Below are 19178 nucleotides of genomic sequence, written 5' to 3'. Positions count from 1 at the left end.
TAATGAAAGACGTTATCTTGCTTTCGCCCCAAAAGGGTGCATAGAAATAAGCACGGCGAGCGAGCGCTATGAGATTATGTAAACGTTAATAAATTGTCATGCAGGTGGAGAGAGAGAGAGAGAGAGAGAGAGAGAGAGCGAGAGAGAGAGAGAGAGAGAGAGTTGGATGGACCCAGAGAGGCAGCTGTAGTCGTACCCCCCATGGTGATCAGATAGGGCCTCTCTACTCCACAGCGCTGCAGGGGACTAGGCCTCTTTAGGCCAGGAAGGCAAAGGAGTCAGGATCTCTTTAAAGATGTAGTGGTACGGATGATGTGGAACTGAAAGGATTAGACATCCCTACGGCCGATCCATAGTCTTCTTTGCGCAAATGGGGAACATTTGATGATAATTGCATAGTCGGGAAAGGTGTTGAAAGCGGGAAATGCTTCAGCGGGGTGAAGGGAGAAAGCAGAGATGTCATTGTAGAGAGAACAGTGGCGTGTTCAATATTTGGTTTTGATATGGACATTGCTATCATTGCCTTCTTCTTTTTCACCAGAACATACTCCATTTCCATAGCCTGGGTAATTTAAATGACTAGAATGTAACAGACATGTGAAGCTAAAATGTATATGTCAAATATATATGTGCACACAGAACATATCTTTGTACTGCAGAAGCGATCTCCCAGAATGTATGTTGACATTATGGCCAGTCAGAGCCTGAGCTAACACTGCCACTGGATGTGGGGGTGCCTGTTTCATCAGTACCCAACACCTTCACACAGGATCTGTGTGGGTGTGAGGAGGATCTGAGGGGCGGGGGTGTGAGGAGTGATGGTGTGTGAGTGTGTGTGTGTGTGTGTGTGTGTGTGTGTGTGTGTGTGTGTGTGTGTGTTCGTGTGTGCGGGGGCGGAGGGGGGGGTATGGGTCGTGGGTAGGAGTGTGTATGTGGGCGGAGAGGGGGGGGGGGGGTCGTGGGTAGGAGTGTGGACGCGTTATGGACAGGGAGGGGTGGATCACAGCCTGCCTCCCTCCCTCTGTCTTGCTAGCCAACTCTCTGTGATCTTCTGTCAGAATATGACACAGTGCTTGATCATTAGCCATTTTTCTTTATCGAAACACACTTCATCATCAACGTACTGTGTTTGCAGTCTAAGTTTGTATGAAAACGATGTTAGATTGTTTCTTATCACCACAAAATGATTTGCTCTCATTCTACAAAATAAACGTTCATGTTATGTTATCAATATGTCAAATCTCCTCTTCCATGATTTCCAAATGTGTCTGAATCTATTGATTCAGCAAGGGCTCGTGATGAGCTGTGTTTGCAGAGGTGAGAGGAGGGGAGGGGTGGGACTAGTCCAAGTCTAATGTCCGCTGGTCTCACACACACATGCACGCGCGCACACACACGCACGCATGCACACACGCGCGCATGCACACACACGCACACACACACACACACACACACACACACACACAGACAAACACAAACACAATCATACAATACACACACACGCCTGCACATTTCGCCTTGCTTTGCCTGGAGATGGAGTGGCTCCAGATTCTCCCCAGGCGTGGTGTGATGAATGTTTGGTTCTGGAGGGGAGGGAGGGGAGGGAGGGGTCATGATAACGACGTCCTTCACCCACTTCTGTCCTCACTGTAAATGACCAGCGCTGCGTTGTGTTTTATGCGGTTCCAACATGTAGTGTCTCTGTAGTAAATCAATGGAAGAGAGGGAAGCATAATATTGTCTAGGTAGGTACAATGTCTCAAAACAGTCATGCTCTTTCGTCATTTGGTCAGTCAAAGCTAAAGACCAGGTCCTGTGTATGTGTGTGTGTCCTCTGTGTGCAGGCATCTGGAGGACGTGGTGTTTGACTGTGGCTGTGACATCCGTTGGATCCAGCTCTGGCAACAGAGAGGAGAGGCGGGCCTCCACACCCAACAGCTCTACTGTAACAATGCCTCTACCAAGCTCCCTCTGCACACCATGAACATCTCCCAATGTGGTGAGAACTTGCTTTCTCTGCGTGCCTTTGGCAACACAATGCACCGGATGAGAGCAGTGAGAGCAGACACTGTGGTCTCTCTCTCTCTCTCTCTCTGATACCATTCTCAATCATCCCAATTTACAGCACCCTGTCGCAATAATGTCAACAATGTTATGAAACTCATTTTGTCCCTTTGTTAGAATATAGAACTTCTAAAATAGTCTCAGAATGGTCTCCTATGACAGACACAGGACCAGACACACAGACTATAGAGAAACTATGGAATGGCCTGCCATGTCAGCTGTGATGCCCCTGCTATTTTATTCTCTGTCTCTTTGGGTAATGTAGTTCATTATACATCAAGCTTCACTGATATCTTACTCTCTCTCTCTCTCCCTCTCCCTCTCCCTCTCTCTCAGACCTACCAGACATCAGCGTGACCCATGGTAACCTGACAGTGGTGGAGGGGGACAGAGTGACGATCAGCTGTAATGGTTCAGGGTTACCCCTCCCAGACGTGGACTGGACTGTCAACGGCCTTCACTCCATCAACATACATCAGGTGGGGAACTGGACTGATTAGTGGGTGGCGACAGTGTCCTACCATTATGTGACAGCAGCTGGTGAAAGCTGGAACAAGTCGGCAACCGACCAAAATAATGTTCTTACTTTTATTCCGAAAAATGTAACACACTATGTCAAGCCAAAATATTCAATGGATTCGGTGAGTAATACCCACTACTACCTAGTTAGTGTAGAGTAGTGGGGATTACTCTTGGCGAATCCATTGCATTCCAATATTTTGGCTTGACTAGCGAGTATGTCATTGATTTTCAACAACGTTGACATTTATTCACATTTTTCTGAATAAAAGTCCAGACATTTTGATGTGTGTGTGATGCTGTTTGTCCAAATTGAATCGCAATGGGAATTGAACACAGCTTTGTTTGAGACTCATGGTCATCATGGCCCAGACCGCTCAGCTCTGTCTCTCTTCTCTTGTGTTCCAGTCTAACGTCTTCTGGCCCAGCGTTCACTCCATCAACCTGACGCTGGTCAATGCCAGTCGTGACGACAACGGCTTCATGCTGACCTGCATCGCTGAGAACGTGGTGGGGATGACCAACGTCTCCATCCAGCTCACCGTCCAATGTACGTACATACAGATGATAGTATACACTGTATTTATACGTTCATAATGCTATTAGAAGGTCTTCTGTTCATAGATGACTTCGAAAACCCATGTATACTCTATAAGCAAATGATGCACTATATAAAGAGTGACTAAACGTTTTGGCATTTTCGTCTATTCGGTATCTCCAAATGACTATAAATGAACGAAAGGAGATGACAAGAGAGGAAGCTGTGCGTATTGAGACACCCCCCCCTCCACTATTTGACTCGTGCCAATCTTGTGGCCGCATGTCAATAGAATGGCCTCTTTTCTTAGTCTCCCCCTTGTCCATTTGGTAAGTGCCAGTGAAGATGCCGGAAAGGGAGACAATCTGTTGTATTATACGATTGCGATGCACCGCAATGCCCTGACTCTTAACTTCAATCATTGCCCACACAGAGAGGCCTTTGTGTTGCTTATTGATCTCGCAGAGCAGAGGGTGTTTCCCTTGTTCCCTGGGATGTGGATATTTCATCCATGAGAAGGCAGCGGCGGGGCTCAACATGGAAGATTACCCAGATGTATAGAATGTTTCATCACATCATGTCCCTGATTGCCTTTCCAGCCAAGAGGGAGGGTGAAGGAGGGGAGGAGGAGGGCAGAGGGAGCGTGAAGGAGGGGAGGAGGGCGGAGGGAGGGTGAACCAGGGGAGGAGGGCGGAGGGAGGGTGAAGGAGGGGAGGAGGGCGGAGGGAGGGTGAACCAGGGGAGGAGGGCGGAGGGAGGGTGAAGGAGGGGAGGAGGGCGGAGGGAGGGGGGGGATCTGACCCTGTCTATCTGGAGGGTCCTTCTAGTGATTCTGTGCACTGGTTTGTGTTGTTTCTCTCGCCTTGTCGGGGGCGGCCGTGGCGCAGGAGGTAGAGTCGCCGTCTAATGATCACAAGGTTCGAGCCCCGGCTGGCCACATGTCGAAGTGTCCTTGGGCAAGACACTGAACCCCCGAAAATTGCTCCCAGTGAGCAGGCCAGCGCCTTGCATGGCAGCTTGCAGCCGTGAATGTGTCTGTGAATGGGTGAATGAGAGGCCGTTGTAAAGCACTTTGGAGCAGCACAAAAGGCGCTATATAAGTGCAGTCCATTTACCATTTGTTGTTGTAAATATACAACCACATGTCTAACTTTCCCAGTAATTACACATCATCCAGCAGCCGGTTGACTTGTCTGTTGGAACATGCCTTAAAACAGTGACAACAGCTGCTGTGGTGATTAGTTGGACCAATTGACAGTTAAATCAGGAGGTGATTGCTGACAGTTGGAAACGTGTTCCATTGTTAGCAGTTCTTCTTCGTGGTGGCAGAATCATGGTAGTGAGTCATAACAAATGCTTTTGGGTACTGGACTGTTTCCCATGGTGACTAGTCAACCCACCTATAACACTATATGGAGCCACACTGGAGCTGCCCACAGGTCTTTAGAAATAACATTTGATGATACAGCACTAACTTGCCACATCTTTGTTAAGCTGTTCTTTTCCTACGCTTACAGAAGGTCTAGTCACACTGGCCCAGACATGTGGTCTGTTTTCACTGAGCAATGAAACACTTGCATTATCAGACCACACTGTGTCCCCTCAGCCGGGTACTGTGCCATCACAGAGTAATATGATGACGGTTTGTTGCTGTTGCTTTTACATTCACATTAGTGTGTTGTCCAACAGCGGTGTAACACTACTCTCAACGTACCCAGTCTATTGATTCACAGAGATTATGATGAGAACTGCAAATTCAGGTGGAAACTGGCATCTCTCTCTCTTTCTTTCTCTCTGTTTTTTTGTCTACTTCTTTCTTGTCTGTCTGTCTGTTTCTCTCTCTCTCTCTCTCTCTCTCTCTCTCTCTCTCTCTCTCTCTCTCTCTCTCTCTCTCTCTTTTCTTGCTATCTCTGTGCTATTCTCTGTGTAAATCTAATAATTTGATTGATGCACTGTATGAGTCCTATATGGCATATTTACTGTCCAATAATAACATGGTTAGATTTTACCACACTATCCATGCAGGGGAAGTAACACACTGGGGACTTTTATCAGGAACAATAATATGACTGCTGCCTTTGGCTGCCTTCCTTCAGGAAGGATCTGTCCACTTACCCACAAACCAGACACAGATGTTACTGGAGTCAACTAATAATAATAATAATAATAACAATAATAACAACAATAACAATAATAATAATAATGACAACAATAATAACAATAATAATAACAATAACAATAACAATAATAATAATAATAATAACAATAATAATAATAATAATAATAATAATAATAACAATAATAATAAGGGTTACTAGAACAAGCAATGGTAATGGCAAGTCACCAGAGTGTAGAACTGAGAAAACTGACTTTAAAGTTGTTTTGTTGTCCATAAATTGTAGACAGCATATTGGAAATGTGGCAAAGAAATGATTTATCTAATGATCTTGAGCTCAGACTTTTGACTCTTATTCAAAAGTTAATGTACTCTGCCTTTGTATTGTCTGCAAAAGAATAAGGGGACATGCCAAGGCAAAGGTTGCTGATCACTATATAAAATCTGTATATGATAATAATGATAACATCAAATATTATAGCTGGCAACCATCTATTTATTGTTTGTTTCCAAAGCTTTACTGCCTTCTGATCGCATAATATAGCATAATATCATATTATGGGAGCAGTTAGTAGATTGCCTTGGTGTCTGTGTTTCAAAGCCATCTCCACCGGCATCCTTAACAGCTAGATATAATTCACTTTTATTCAAGCTACTGTGTGTAAGTGTGTGTGTGTGTGTGTGTGTGTGTGTGTGTGTTAGAAATGCTTTGACAACAGATATTAATAGGCATAACACACTAAGTCCAGCATGGTAAATAATAACTTCACTTTGATGCGCAGCATCAGTACCTTAACTCAATTTGAACATTCAGGAGTGCCGCGAAACCAAGACAAAGAACCGTAATTGATGTTATGGGATTCTGCCTTGGCTTTCTCTAGGGCTTTGGTAGTTACGGCAAATGCAACCCACTATTTTCTCCAAAAAACAACAAAATGTACTCAATATATGTTGCCACATGATAAAGCAGATCTTTAATATTCCAAAAATGACAATAACTCATTGTTCTCATGCACAGAGTATCAAGGTAATATAGTGCCATGCAAAGGCAAAAGGCTGTAACTTCAATTTTACTTTTAAAATGTTTAAGTTACGGCCTTTTGCCTTTGCACTGCACTATATCACCTCCATATACTGTGCATGATTCACTGTGGAAGGAAGAGAATAGAATGCACGTGTTAATGCTGGCCGAGAACTACTGCACAGTATGAACATGCCTATAAGTCTCTGCCCATTCATAAATTGAGTTTGAAACCACAGATACCACCCACCACCCTATTTCACTCTCCAACAGTCCCTCCTGCCATCCTGAAGCTGGACGAGCCAGAGCGTCGCCATGACACCTGTATAGAGTTCACAGTACGAGGCTACCCCCACCCCACGCTGCGTTGGTTCCACCGGGACAAGGAGATCCCTCAAAGTGCTTACGTTCGTATCGATATGGAGATCTACCAGGATTACCTGGAGGGCTGTCTCACCTTCAAGAACCCCACCCACCACAACAACGGCAACTACACCCTGGAGGCCAGCAACTTCCTGGGAGTCACCACCAAGACTGTATATGCACACTTCCTCAAAGCGCCGTTTGATGGTAGGTCGATGGGTGGGTTGTGGGTATATGGTCATGCTGCAGAGGACAAATATAATGTATGGCTCCTTATACTCACAAATGTGATTTTTAGCTACTACCTTTATCTTTACCCCAAAACTTAAACCTAACCCTTTAGGAACAAATAGCTCAAAGGTGACACAGTCTGTTCATTTGGTCAGAAATGTGACAGGGTCTGGCTAAAAAGTCCTCAAGTAGGGCAATGTCATTTTTCAGTTTCTTCCAGATAACGAAAGTGCAGATTGTAAGCTTTCAAATGATGTGTCATACATTGAAATCTGAACAAGATCAATTGAATTGAGGAAGATATGCTTATTTGAATGTCGGTACACCTCAAACTAAATAGCAGAGAAACGCGCTCTGAATCAAAACACACGCAAAATAGATGCTAGTAGGCTAGCTCTAAAAAGGAACATCGCAACGAACATCTAACTGCCTGTTTAGCACATCACAACATGCTGATAGAACATCAACATGCTGAAAACACATAACTACACATGATTAGACGATCACACAGTCCTTGCTTTTGAACACGTCCTATAACATACGTTTGTTTACAAGCCATGTATCCCTTACCCAGTAGCCTATGACAGACGAGACAGTGAGTCCAATTCACAAATTATAAGTATTTAGTGATCCTAAAACTGTTGTTTGTTATATCAAGTGGGCTCTTCAACACTTAAACTTTCGTAATATGCCAAAAAACTGAAAACTATAAAAAAAAAAGCTTTTTGCTCATTTGTGCGACTTGAGAATTGACCTTTTCACCAGACCGTGTCGCAAATATTCAACAGATCTGACAATTAAACCAATCTAGTCCTTTGTGTTTAAATGTAACCCATTCCAACAGAGTATTGCCTGGATGATAGAACTGGCACTCTTAATGCTGTAATTCAAACCATGAATCTTAGGTTCACTCTTACATGTAGACACACTCCATCACACCTCTATTAATAAAAGGGAGACTTATTTTGAGGTGAAAATAAGCTCTTGTTGGAAATGTTATTCATGTGTTCTCCATGGTTTCACATGTATGCACATTGGGTATTAGCTGAACGTGACACTGACAATCTCTTGTCTCTCCTCTCTCCCTCTCACAGATTATGACTACGGTAAGATATTTTCTTTCTAACTCAGTCAACAAGGAATAGCACCACCATCCATGACATCCACTTAATAAGCAAAGTCTCAAAAAGGTCACGGAGGCTTAATAAAGTATTTGATTCGATTAATTCCACTCATTTGATATTCACATCCCTTTTAAAAAAGTTATTGGTAGCACATACTCCTCTCCACTCTCTGGTTCGAGCACCAACAGGAATCCCCCAGCCAGAGGGCACTTCCATTATATGTTTAATCTGTTCTAATTTAAGAGTTAAACGCAGAGGCAAGCATCAGTCAGTGACCTTCACACTAGGCCCCCTTAGATTGACATCACGCCTCCAGAAGGAACGAGCGCGGAGTGACAGATTGTTACTGTCAGAGCTAAAAATTATGTTGGATGAGTCCACTTGGTTGTAGGGATGGAGAGAGAGAGAGAGAGAGAGAGAGAGAGAGAGAGAGAGAGAGAGAGAGAGAGAGAGAGAGAGAGAGAGAAGAGATATTGAGAAAGAGAAAGACAGAGAGAGAAGCTAAATGGGCAGGATAGAACAGACAAGCCCTTCTGCAACCCCCTGCCATTAGTTCCTCTCCTCCTCACTCCTCTACACTGTCCTCTTAGCGGAGAGTTATCCAGAGGGCGTTACGTCTTGAAAGAGGATAGCTCCAGATGAGGAGACATTAGAAACAGGCCTAGTGTTATCAGTAATAATAATAATAATAATAACTTTTTTATTTGTATAGCACTTTTCCTGCAAACGTTGCAGCTCAAAGTGCATGGACATTGGCATGTGAAGGACAACACTCCTACTGACTTAACACAGCTCCAATCATAGTTCCCAACAGCGATTGGGTTGACTAGGACATCAGTTAACTGCAAGGGGTTGAGGGTCTGCAGGGCTCTGCCAAGCAGTGGTCCCTTACACAGGTCATGCTTACCCTAGTCTCACATAACCCTATCTCCAAACTACGTCGATCTCCTTCAGAGGTCTGGAGAATTTTTTATTTGCTGATCTGGCTTTCTTGGAATGCTGGCTGCGAGTGGCTGCAAGAGGCCATGAGAATTGACATTGTGATTGGATTTAAACAGACGTGATTTCGAGAACCCTCTCCCATTTTTCTTCACTCTTGGAAAGAGCTAGGTCTTGGAAAGTCAGTGTTAGCAACTTAGCTAAATTATATAGCAAATTATATACTGTGCCCTGCATAAGTGGCACAGCATTGGACATTGGGAGAGTGAAGCATTATTTTTTCTCCAGCTCTACACTCAACAATTACCATAAGACATTCTCAGCTATTATTTGACGAGCTGCTTATTGACTATTGGGAGTGTGGCACAATACAGACCTCCAACCCAACTTCTGCCTCTATTTTCCCCAGGCTTTCTGAACTAGTATATTTAATTGATATAGATTGCACGTAATCATGTAGGCTACTGCACATTCAGGCTGCATAACATACGTCCTTTTGGATAAATCTGTTTCTTTGTCATAACAGGGACTCCGACACCGACCATCACAGTAACACTCAGGCCTGAAGAGGACACATTTGGGGTGAGTGTTCACACTGGATATTTGAACATATTCATCCACTCTTTGGATGACAATGTTGGATAGTGTAGAGTAGACAATTACTTGTATAAACCAACTTGTTTCGGTATACAGTATAGCTTGAGTATGCAATGTGTTACTACTTGGTCTTTCAAACTAAGAGGATACATACTGTATGCATACAGTACAGTACAGAAAGAAACAAAAGGGTCTCATTCTGAGCTATATTAATCCATTTCATTTCTTTTCCCCTCCCTGGCCTTGTAGCTCTCCTATCTCCCTTTTCCCTTGTGGCCGGTGTGTTAAACAGCTTCTTAGAAATGTAATTTCTCTCATCCTTGTGCTGTAATTGACTGGATGGAGATTAATTCCTCAACGCAAGGTTTTATGGGCGAATAGAGCAGTGACAAAGGAAAATACTTAGACTCCACGTTGTTTGGAGGTCCTAATAAAATACTATATGTTTTTCTTTCTTAAAATAGCTTAATTCAGGGCTTCTCAGCTTTGATTCCTTCTCTGTGTTTGTGTTTCCAGAGGAGAATTTAGACACGTTAAGAGACCAGACAGAGCAATGTGAGAGTGTGAGTTCCCCACTCCACTCCACAGTTGTCCACTTCCCCACCGCATGCACTCCACAGGGAAAGTAGCTACTCGCTCCCACCCATTTAATCTTTTACAATCTAATTTTACCTTTTTAACGAGAGCCACCATCTCGTGTGAAACATCCATTCCCGAAAATGTAACTAATATATAACTAGTGAAGGAAGGAAACCATAGGACCGTATTTGAGCGATACCGGACCTGACACGGAGCGCAAGAAAAAAAGCCCACGCTCTGACTTTTTTCAAAATGAGCTCCAGGCTCCAGAGAAAATACCACCGCTCTGCTCCTTCCTCAGCTCACGCTTCCAGTCTGCTCACATGCTCCGGTTGAGATATTACTATTCATTTGCCTAACTGTGGTGATGATGAAGCACCCGATGTACTGTAATAAGCCCCGCAATCTTCCTAGGCGAAGTTTTTTTTAAAATGGAGATACTTTATAGGTTTGTTCCATGGAAGAGTTCAAATGAAGCTCTGAGGGGTTTTACTGTGCTTTGGGCTGTACAGACACTCAGTCTGAAAAAAGCTGAGGGCGGTGAAAGAGCATACAGTATGTGGCTACATTCTGTTTCCATGTTGTGTGTGTGTGTGCGTGTCTTTTCCCTGCAGCCATTGCAAACCCTACTACTGACCTAAGTAAACCGAAGCCTTTGCTATCCTTGTGTCCCCCGTCCTACTCTAGGTGTCTATTGCTGTGGGCCTCGCTGGATTCGCCTGTGTCCTTCTCCTTGTCCTGTTCGTTCTCATCAACAAATATGGCCGACGTTCCAAGTTTGGAATGAAAGGTAAGCAAATCTCCAGCGGGGACCTCCGCGTGCTCGATTTATCACCGGTGACATTAACAAATGTTGGTTGTGAGAGGAAAACAAGGAAACGTGTTATTTACTGTCGTCTCCTCCTCTGTGGTAGAGCCTTCTCCGCTGTCAGACGAAGAAACATTAAACACTTGGGTTGTTCTTCTACATCCCTTGGCTGTCATCCTAAATATCTATTACATTTAGAAGACTGTTTGGCGTACAGCAAGTCGTCCTCTTTCTTTCTCTGGCATGCCGTGGGCTAGACATCTGCATACAAGAGACCGTTTTGCACTCTTTCTGCCTCCAACCCCAACATGTGTTTGATCTATAGCGCTTGGTGCTGGTACGTACAGTACCGTGGGCAGCGAAACAGCTAGGAGAGCGGAGGTGGGGGGTGATGCGATGGCTTTGCCATATTGCAGATTTGATCCCTGTGAAGAATGGGTTTGCTGGAGTGTCAGTTATATGCCAACCAATTCCAAATATGGCTCTCGTCGCAGCCATAAGCTTATGTATTTTTGAGTCATGTCCAAGCACTACTTATCACTGTCTCTGCAAGAGGCTGAGGCAGCTGGCTGGGCTGCGTGCTGAGGCTGGGTGCTTTGACTCGGTCTGCAGTGAAGGGATTCTGATGGTGTCCTAGTACTGTGAATGGTTCTTGCATGACTCATTTTCTTTGTATTTTTTCTTCTTTTTTTGTGCGGGGGGGGTTGGTGAGTGAGAGTTGTGCCTCCCTCTAATGATTTATGTATCCACCACTCTCTTGTATTCATGGTTTTCATCTGTATTGACACTGCCTCTCTCTCTCTCTCTCTCTCTCTCTCTCTCTCTCTCTCTCTCTCTCTCTCTCTCTCTCTCTCTCTCTCTCCTGCCATGGCTGTGCTGTGGCTGTGTACTGTACCTCCTCATGTTTGTTATCACCTCTGCAGTATGCTTACACTTCTGGAACATGTCAGGCTTTGGTGGGGTGCAACGCTGGGGGGCATTTTGTGCAGATAAAAGAAGGAATTATGATCTCTCTCTCTTTCTCTCTCTCTCGCTTTCTCTCTCTCTCTCTCTCTATCTCTCTCTCTCTCTACTGTATTCTTTTTCCATCACACTTTAACATTGAACACGCCATGCACTAAAATCAGCTCCCTTGTTACTATGCTGCAAATAATAACGTCACATCTCATAAGGATATGCCATGCGTGTGACATTCATGTGCAAGTGTGTACAATTATGATATAACTCATAACACATACACACACACACACACAGACGCGTTTCAAAGAAGTGTTTAATGTATCTCTCTGCTCGTCCATCTGGGAGCCTGTGGCATTTCGTTTGTCTTTCATCATCAAGTGTAAAGTGATCAGTCCCTGTGTCTGATGTTAACAGCATTAGAATACCCAGAGGCCCCTGTATGAGGCCTGTAGTTGTCTAATGAATGCATATATCTACCGCTGGTTGCTTGGGCTAGCTTTGGCTTGGCACACTGCCATCTCCATTGACTTTCTCCATTTCACTTCTGTTCCCACGGGGGGACTCGTTTTTTTCCCCCTCTCCTCCTCCTTGGCTCCCTCCTCCTCCTCCCTGCCTCTATACCCCCTCTCTTCCTCTCCTACTCCACCCCTTTCCCCTTCTGTGTTTCCTCTCCCTCTGTTTGACAACAACAGAAAGCGGCTCTCAATCCTTTCTCACCCAGTTAATTAAAAGCAGATTAGGGTGATAACATCATCGGATGTGGAATGAATGGGGGGAAAAAAATGGAGGAAGAATGTTGTAGATGCCTGCGGAGGGGGGGGGTTGGGGGGGACGGGGGACGGGACTGGCAGTACGGTACTGCCGGAGCAGCCAGTTCTGTCGGTTCTGTGGGTCGTTCCGCCTGGACGTTCTGCCTGCTTGGCTCCCCAGCTGTTGACATGCAGGCACACACTGTCTCCTAGTTCCGCTGTTCAGCATTTAACCCCAGGTCTCTCTCTCTCTCTCTCTCTCTCTCTCTCTCTCTCTCTCTCTCTTCTCTCTCTGATTTTCCTGGTTATGATGCAGTCAATTTGGCAACAGTGGAGTGCCGGGGGAGTCTTGAGGCTCGTTTTAGCTTCTGTGTTATTTACCTTTTAATGTCTAGCTTTGATTGGATGTGCTCACATTCTGATTGGATGTCCTCACATATCCCCTGTTTGTGATTGGACATGCATGTCGGCGCTGGTATCTCTCCCTCCCCGCCCCCTCCTTCTTGTGAACAGGGGATGTTAGAGAAAGAGAGGCAGTAACAGAATCTGTGATTCTCTCGAGCTCCTTAGAATATCTGTTGTTGTTGTTATTGTTGTTGTTTCCATGGTAACTCTGTGTGATTGGCATGTGACATGTAAGGCGAGGACGATAGGAGAGCAGCGAAGCTTACAAATGGGCTTTGTCAGTTTTTATTTGAGTTTGTATGCCTTGTGTGAGAAAAGACTTTGGAATGCTGTGTGACTTCAGGAGGAGAATAGCCTGGCCATAAAATACATCCATTGTCTCGTGCTTGAGAATTCTTCTTCCCCCCTTCATCCGTCTCTTTTTATTGCAAACAGTGGTTCCCTCTGTTCCAGCGCCCTGGCTGTCAGAGCGTTGAAGGATCCTGCTTTGCGGTCAAAGTGTTGAGAAGTGTCGAGACTCCTCTTGGTCCCCGTCCAGTCGAATGAATGAGAGTTGTTCGCATTAAATGAAGCGTAAATAACCATAATCTACTCCTGTGGAGACTGAAAGGCTATCCAGCAGGCGGAGCAGATGAATGCTACACTGCTACGCTAATACAGCATCGTCAACAACATCAAAAGGGAACAGAGTTGTATAAATTAGCCCTTTGTTGCAGGTGCTGTACCGTCAGTTGATGGCCATGTTTTTATGCCACAGTTTGGAGGTACAGCCATTTCTATTCTCCACAGGTTTCTCTGCCTGGCTGGGTGGTGTTGGAAGAAACTCTATGCATTTCTAATTGATTCTATTCTAGCTGGATGGTGTTGAGGAGAGCAGGGGGAATGAAAGGCAGGTTGTGCTATTAGCTCTGCCTCTATGCTATCTCAGCGCTACCTGGATATCTGCCCTCCACCTGTGCGGGATTGCTAGACTGCAGGGTGTATTTAAACCAATGGCGTTTCCTGCCTTTGGGATTTGAGGAGGCAGATATTGACAACAAAACTTTACTAGGGAGGGTTTATGGGGATCCTCTCTTGCGTACTGCACTGTTCCCCTTGAGTCAACACAAGATTCAACCTGAGCACATGAAACAGTGACTGAACACAGTCTTGGAGCAACCACTCTCACTTTCGCTAGCAGCTTAATCAATGATTTTGCTACTAGTTACTCCTTAAACATAAAACAGTGTCAGCTCAGCTGTTACCACAGTACACAGAGTGAGCATTATGTCCTCTTAAAACATTGTAAAAAGGAATACATCCTTCCTGGATTCCCCCGTTTCCTCGAAACTTTTATGGACAGCTGGGCATGACTTGGCATTTCATCATAGAAGTCAAAGTAGGAGGGTCTATTCCATTCTTGATGGAGCAGTTGTTCAATCACAGGAATGTAAAGGCACTGCCTCCTATCATGTAACTTTCAATATGAAATTGGGCATTGCCCCTTCATAATCATGCATCATCATGTACATCTCCAATCTGGAGGCAAAAGCTGTCGAGGAGACAGAAACAATACTGTCTCTGACCACTATACTACTGGGTCGCTGTTTTTTATTTGTCTTAAAACGTCAGTGCTCGTGTATTAGTCCCCATATTTCTTGACAAATAAGGCAGTTTTATTCGTGCTTTTACATTGACATTTATTTAGTAAATGTTTTTACTTTGTTGCTAATGTGCAGCAAAAGCCTTCTGGCCTGTATAAGGTATGATTGAAAGGTGCGTCAGCAAATAGGAACATGCAAGACTGCAGTGACATAGTGAGGGGTCGAACCAAGACCACTGAAATAATGCCTGTTTTAAATAATGACAGTATAACCTCAGGACCCTCTCACACACACTGCAGAGGAAGATGGCTTACATTTACATTTACATTTTCTGGCATTTAGCAGATGCCTTTACGACAAATACATTTTGTCTAAGTAAGTGAATCATCTATCAGTCATCGCAAGACAAATAATGAGGAGGTTCCAGGAGGGACAGTTAAGATGTAGCATGAAGAGATGGGTCTTCAGTGTAGGGCAGAAGATAGGGAGTGACTCTGCAGTCCAGACAGTGGTGGGGAGCTCGTTCCTCCAGCAGGGTACCGGGACGGTGAAAAGCTGTGACCGGGTAGTGCGACCACTGCAAGTGCAACCCCATAGAGGTGGTGGTGCCAGTCAACCAGCAGAGGTGGATGAGTGGAGTGAACGGGCAAGTGTATGGGGGCTGACCATTGCCTGCATGTAGGAAGGGACAGTTCCCTTTGCTGCCCAATAGGCAAGCACAAGGGTCTTGAATCTAATGCGAGTTGCTATCGGAGGCCAGTGAAGGGTGCGGAGGAGAGGGGTGACATGGGAGAATTTAGGGAGATTGAGCACCAGACAGGCAGCAGCATTCTGGATGAGCTGCAGAGGTCTGATGGCGGAGGCGGAGAGCCCAGCCAGGAGTCCGTTGCAGTAGTAAAAGCGGGAGATGACCAGTGTCTGGACCAGAAGTTGAGCTGCTTCTCTGGTGAGGAATGGGTGTATCCTTCTGATAGAGGACGAGCCTACAGGAACATGCTGTTGATAAGTGGTTATCCACCCCAAGGTTCTTGGCTGTCTGGGAGGAGGTCATTGTCGAGTTCTCTACTATGATGGAGAAGTCTTGGAGAGGGCATGCTTTCCCAGGGAGCAAGAGTAGCTCAGTTTGTTAAGCTTGAGCTTGAGGTGGTAGGCTGACATCCAAGCAGAAATGTCTGCTAGACACGCAGAGACAGGTTCTCCTCCAGGTTTGTTTTCTCCATAGAAAGCTTACCTTTGAGATGAAAGTGTGTGTGTTTGTGTGTGTGTGTGTGTGTGTGTGTGTGTGTGTGTACGCACGCAAACACATGTGTGTATTGTAAGTGAGCATATGTTTCGGTGTGTGTGGTTGTGTGTTTGTGTGTGTGTGTGTGTGTGTGTGTGTGTGTGCGTGCGTGAGTGTGTGTGTGTGTTTATATTTGCCGCGCTGACGTGTTAGAACATTCCTGACTTTGACAGCACACACTAGCTGAGTCATCTCTCCCATCCGCCCTTTATGTCCTAGAATAAATCTGACAGGCCTTTTCCTGCAGAGTTGTTTTTATCCTTCCACCGCTTGACCAGGAGTGCCGTTCATCAGTCACGCAAAGGCCTGGCATAACTACTGTACATACAGTACACTCACAGTGTGCGCACCGTTCACTCACAGTACACAATAGACACACTGCACTGTTCAAGTCCATCAAATGAACTTACAGTCATTTTACCTTTATCTTGAAATTCAGAGCATCAGACCGCCTAAGAGCTGACCGTCTGACCTCTGTGGTAGTTTAATTTAACCGTACTTGTCTTCAATGAACGTGCATGAATATCGGGTCACAGGTCCAACCTTTTTAGTGCTTGTGTGAATAATCTGCAGGGTGTTTTGGTCAGTTCTGTAGTATGTTGATGATTTCGTCTCTCGTTTGTTCTCTGTTACTGTAGTAGCTATACTGTATGAAAGTTGTTTTCTTCGGTAGCGATGGCCCTTTGTGCCCTGATACACATACACTGATGCAATTATCTACACTTTTGCAAGATTAATGCCAATGCACTGCTTCACTACCGTGCTAAACCCTGTAATTATTCATGGCTGGAAATTATTGTTTTGCCTCTAATATGCCAATCAGAAAATGATTATAAACCCGAGCCGACCTTGCTAGAAATTATCAACACGCTCGCTTGAATATCCCTCTCCACAAATATTTGTGGTTTAGCTCATAAACACATCTGCAATTAAAGAGATTATCTTTACATGAATTCATCTTTATAGGAATACATGATAGTAGACAAAGCTGGTGTTTTGACAAGAACACCATAACACATGTCTACTTCATATTAAACAGTACTATGTTTTCCAAGAGAAGGCTTTATATATAGTAATATAACTATAATATAGACTGTGCTCAAACTAAAACAACCACAGTACCCGGCCATGAGTAAATGAGCATTCTATTCCATTGATTCCGGCTGTATTTCCTTGGCAGAGAGAAGTGCCATAGATTCATAAGGAGATCAAGGGTCAGACAGGCAGACGGACAGACAAGACAGACAGACAGACCTGGAGAATGATTAAGGACACACACCTCTGACCTCTCTAAATTGCTTTTGGCCTGTTCTTCCTTTGTCCTCTGATACAACCAGCAGACGGCTCTGGTCCTACAATAGAACGCCTCCCAGCTCTGGACTGTTGGGAACCAGATTAAAACCCCGACATGGTGATGTGGTGTGTTGTCCCCCAATCCCATTGATTTACTCACTTCTCATGGTTAAGTCTTACAGTACGCACGCACGCACGCACACACGCACGCACGCACGCACACACACACACACACACACACAGAAACACACACACACACACACACACACACACACACACACACAAACACTTCACCTCGGCGTGATATTTTGTTTCATTGTTTCCCCCAGGGAGAGTGATTTATTTCAGTGTTCAGGTATGTGGTTCTAATTACTGGTTTAGTGAAAGGCACAGTGAGGAGGAGACGAGGAGAGGGAGCCCTTGAGTGGCCTCATTCTTTCTCATTGACAGAGTGGTAACCGGTGATCGATTGTGGATGCCTGGACTGCGCTGCAGTGACCACCTCCACTTTCTCTCTTTCTCGCTCTCTCTCTGGCTACTTTTGTTTGGTGTAGTGATTTACTGTCCACTGTGTGTTGGCTTCACACTGCAACTATTAGCTTTTCACTTACTTCAGATTTCAGTAGTTTTGTATATAAATGTGCATTTTCTGTTGAGAGAAGTGTCAGCTGGTGTGTTTACAACACAATGGATACGGTTGTTTCTAGCAGCGTTCGCCCTCAGGGCCGACATTGCTCTGTTTCCTTGTCAGTCTCTTCTCTTGTCGACATCCCAGCTTTTGAGGTTCACACCAGGTCAAATTTCCGAGAGCAGCTTGCACCCTAATAACTGGTTATTTGTTTTAAAACATCACTAATGTATGATAAGTCATCTGCATTGACAGGAAACACCACACCAGTTGATGAAGTTACGGGTGATTTCCATTGTGCCACCCAGTCATCCCAGATACCCACCCCTCCTGTGCCAACGCCATGCTTCCTGGATCCTGCTAATGTTATAGGGTTAGTTTCCATGCCTGCAGGGCATATATAGATTCATCTGGTGATAGACAGTTGGAAAAGCTTTTTGAGGCTTTTAAGAAAAAGGGAGCAGGACAAAGGACAACTGATTCCATTAAGCATCTGCAACTCCACGTCTCTGTCTACAACAAACTCCTTGCTAAAAGGGGAAATTACATTTTTGGTCTGAGGCTATATACAGTAGCCCTCTATCTAAATAATCTCATTTGATGTCCAGAAAGCTTTAAGTGCTGAATTAAAAACAACACCACAGCGTAATGTGATTTCGGTTATGTGATTATTTATTCAATATATTTGGTTTAGAATGAGAGCGACAGGTCCACCTGATTCTTCGAAGACACAATAGATGGTGTCTTTGCAATGCAACATGGTGTCTCTCTAACTTGAACTTAAATTCTACACTGCTCTTCTAATATTCTAGAATATTATTAGATACAACCCCACGATACACACTGTGTTGTCATTGTTTGTTGTTTGCTGGCCTGTGAGATTTTGTCACTCAGTCTCAGCAGGCAGGTGTGAAGGTAGTGTGGTCGGCAGTGAATCTGGATAGTGAGTTAGACTGGTGATCAGAATGAGTTCAAATCCCACCAGGGAACACCACCACGAGTGTGCCCTTGAGTAAGGCACTCAGCCCTAAGTTACTCCAGGGAGACTGTCCCTGTGATCTCAAATTGTAAGTTGCTTTGGTTAAAAGCATCTGCTAAATGGTTAAAATATAATCAAAAATGTAAGGCTAGCTTCACACACACAGACACACACACACACACACACACACACACACACACACACACACACACACACACACACACACACACAAGCACACCATCTCCTCTCTGGTCCCACTCCCGTCCCCCTGCCTGTTTGAAGAAGTGACCTGCGTGTCAGTCATTTTCATTTTCATTTTACATTTTTACCAGACGCTTTTAACCAAAGCTACATACAATTAGACATGACAGGGACAGTCTCCCTGGAGTAACTTAGGGCT

At 44.7% G+C, this 19178-nt stretch overlaps 1 protein-coding gene across 1 annotated transcript in view; it reads left to right on the top strand.

The window, feature by feature from the left end:
* The window catches only part of LOC308170554 (NT-3 growth factor receptor-like), a gene marked incomplete at both ends in the record, with an annotated part of 166090 nt that overhangs the window by 78598 nt on the left and 68314 nt on the right, over window positions 1-19178 (top strand). The window contains 6 exons of the mRNA XM_080545352.1: window positions 1845-1999; window positions 2401-2543; window positions 2992-3133; window positions 6532-6840; window positions 9442-9497; window positions 10779-10881. Of these exons, the coding sequence (XP_080401478.1) occupies window positions 1845-1999; window positions 2401-2543; window positions 2992-3133; window positions 6532-6840; window positions 9442-9497; window positions 10779-10881 (908 nt within the window). The remainder of the gene's footprint in view (window positions 1-1844; window positions 2000-2400; window positions 2544-2991; window positions 3134-6531; window positions 6841-9441; window positions 9498-10778; window positions 10882-19178) is intronic.

Source organism: Nansenia antarctica, assembly GCF_963989245.1.
Source record: "Nansenia antarctica genome assembly, chromosome: 14".
NCBI lineage: Eukaryota > Metazoa > Chordata > Actinopteri > Argentiniformes > Microstomatidae > Nansenia > Nansenia antarctica.
The sequence above is the reverse complement of the archived record's forward strand: the minus strand, read 5'-3'. Positions and strand labels throughout refer to the sequence as shown.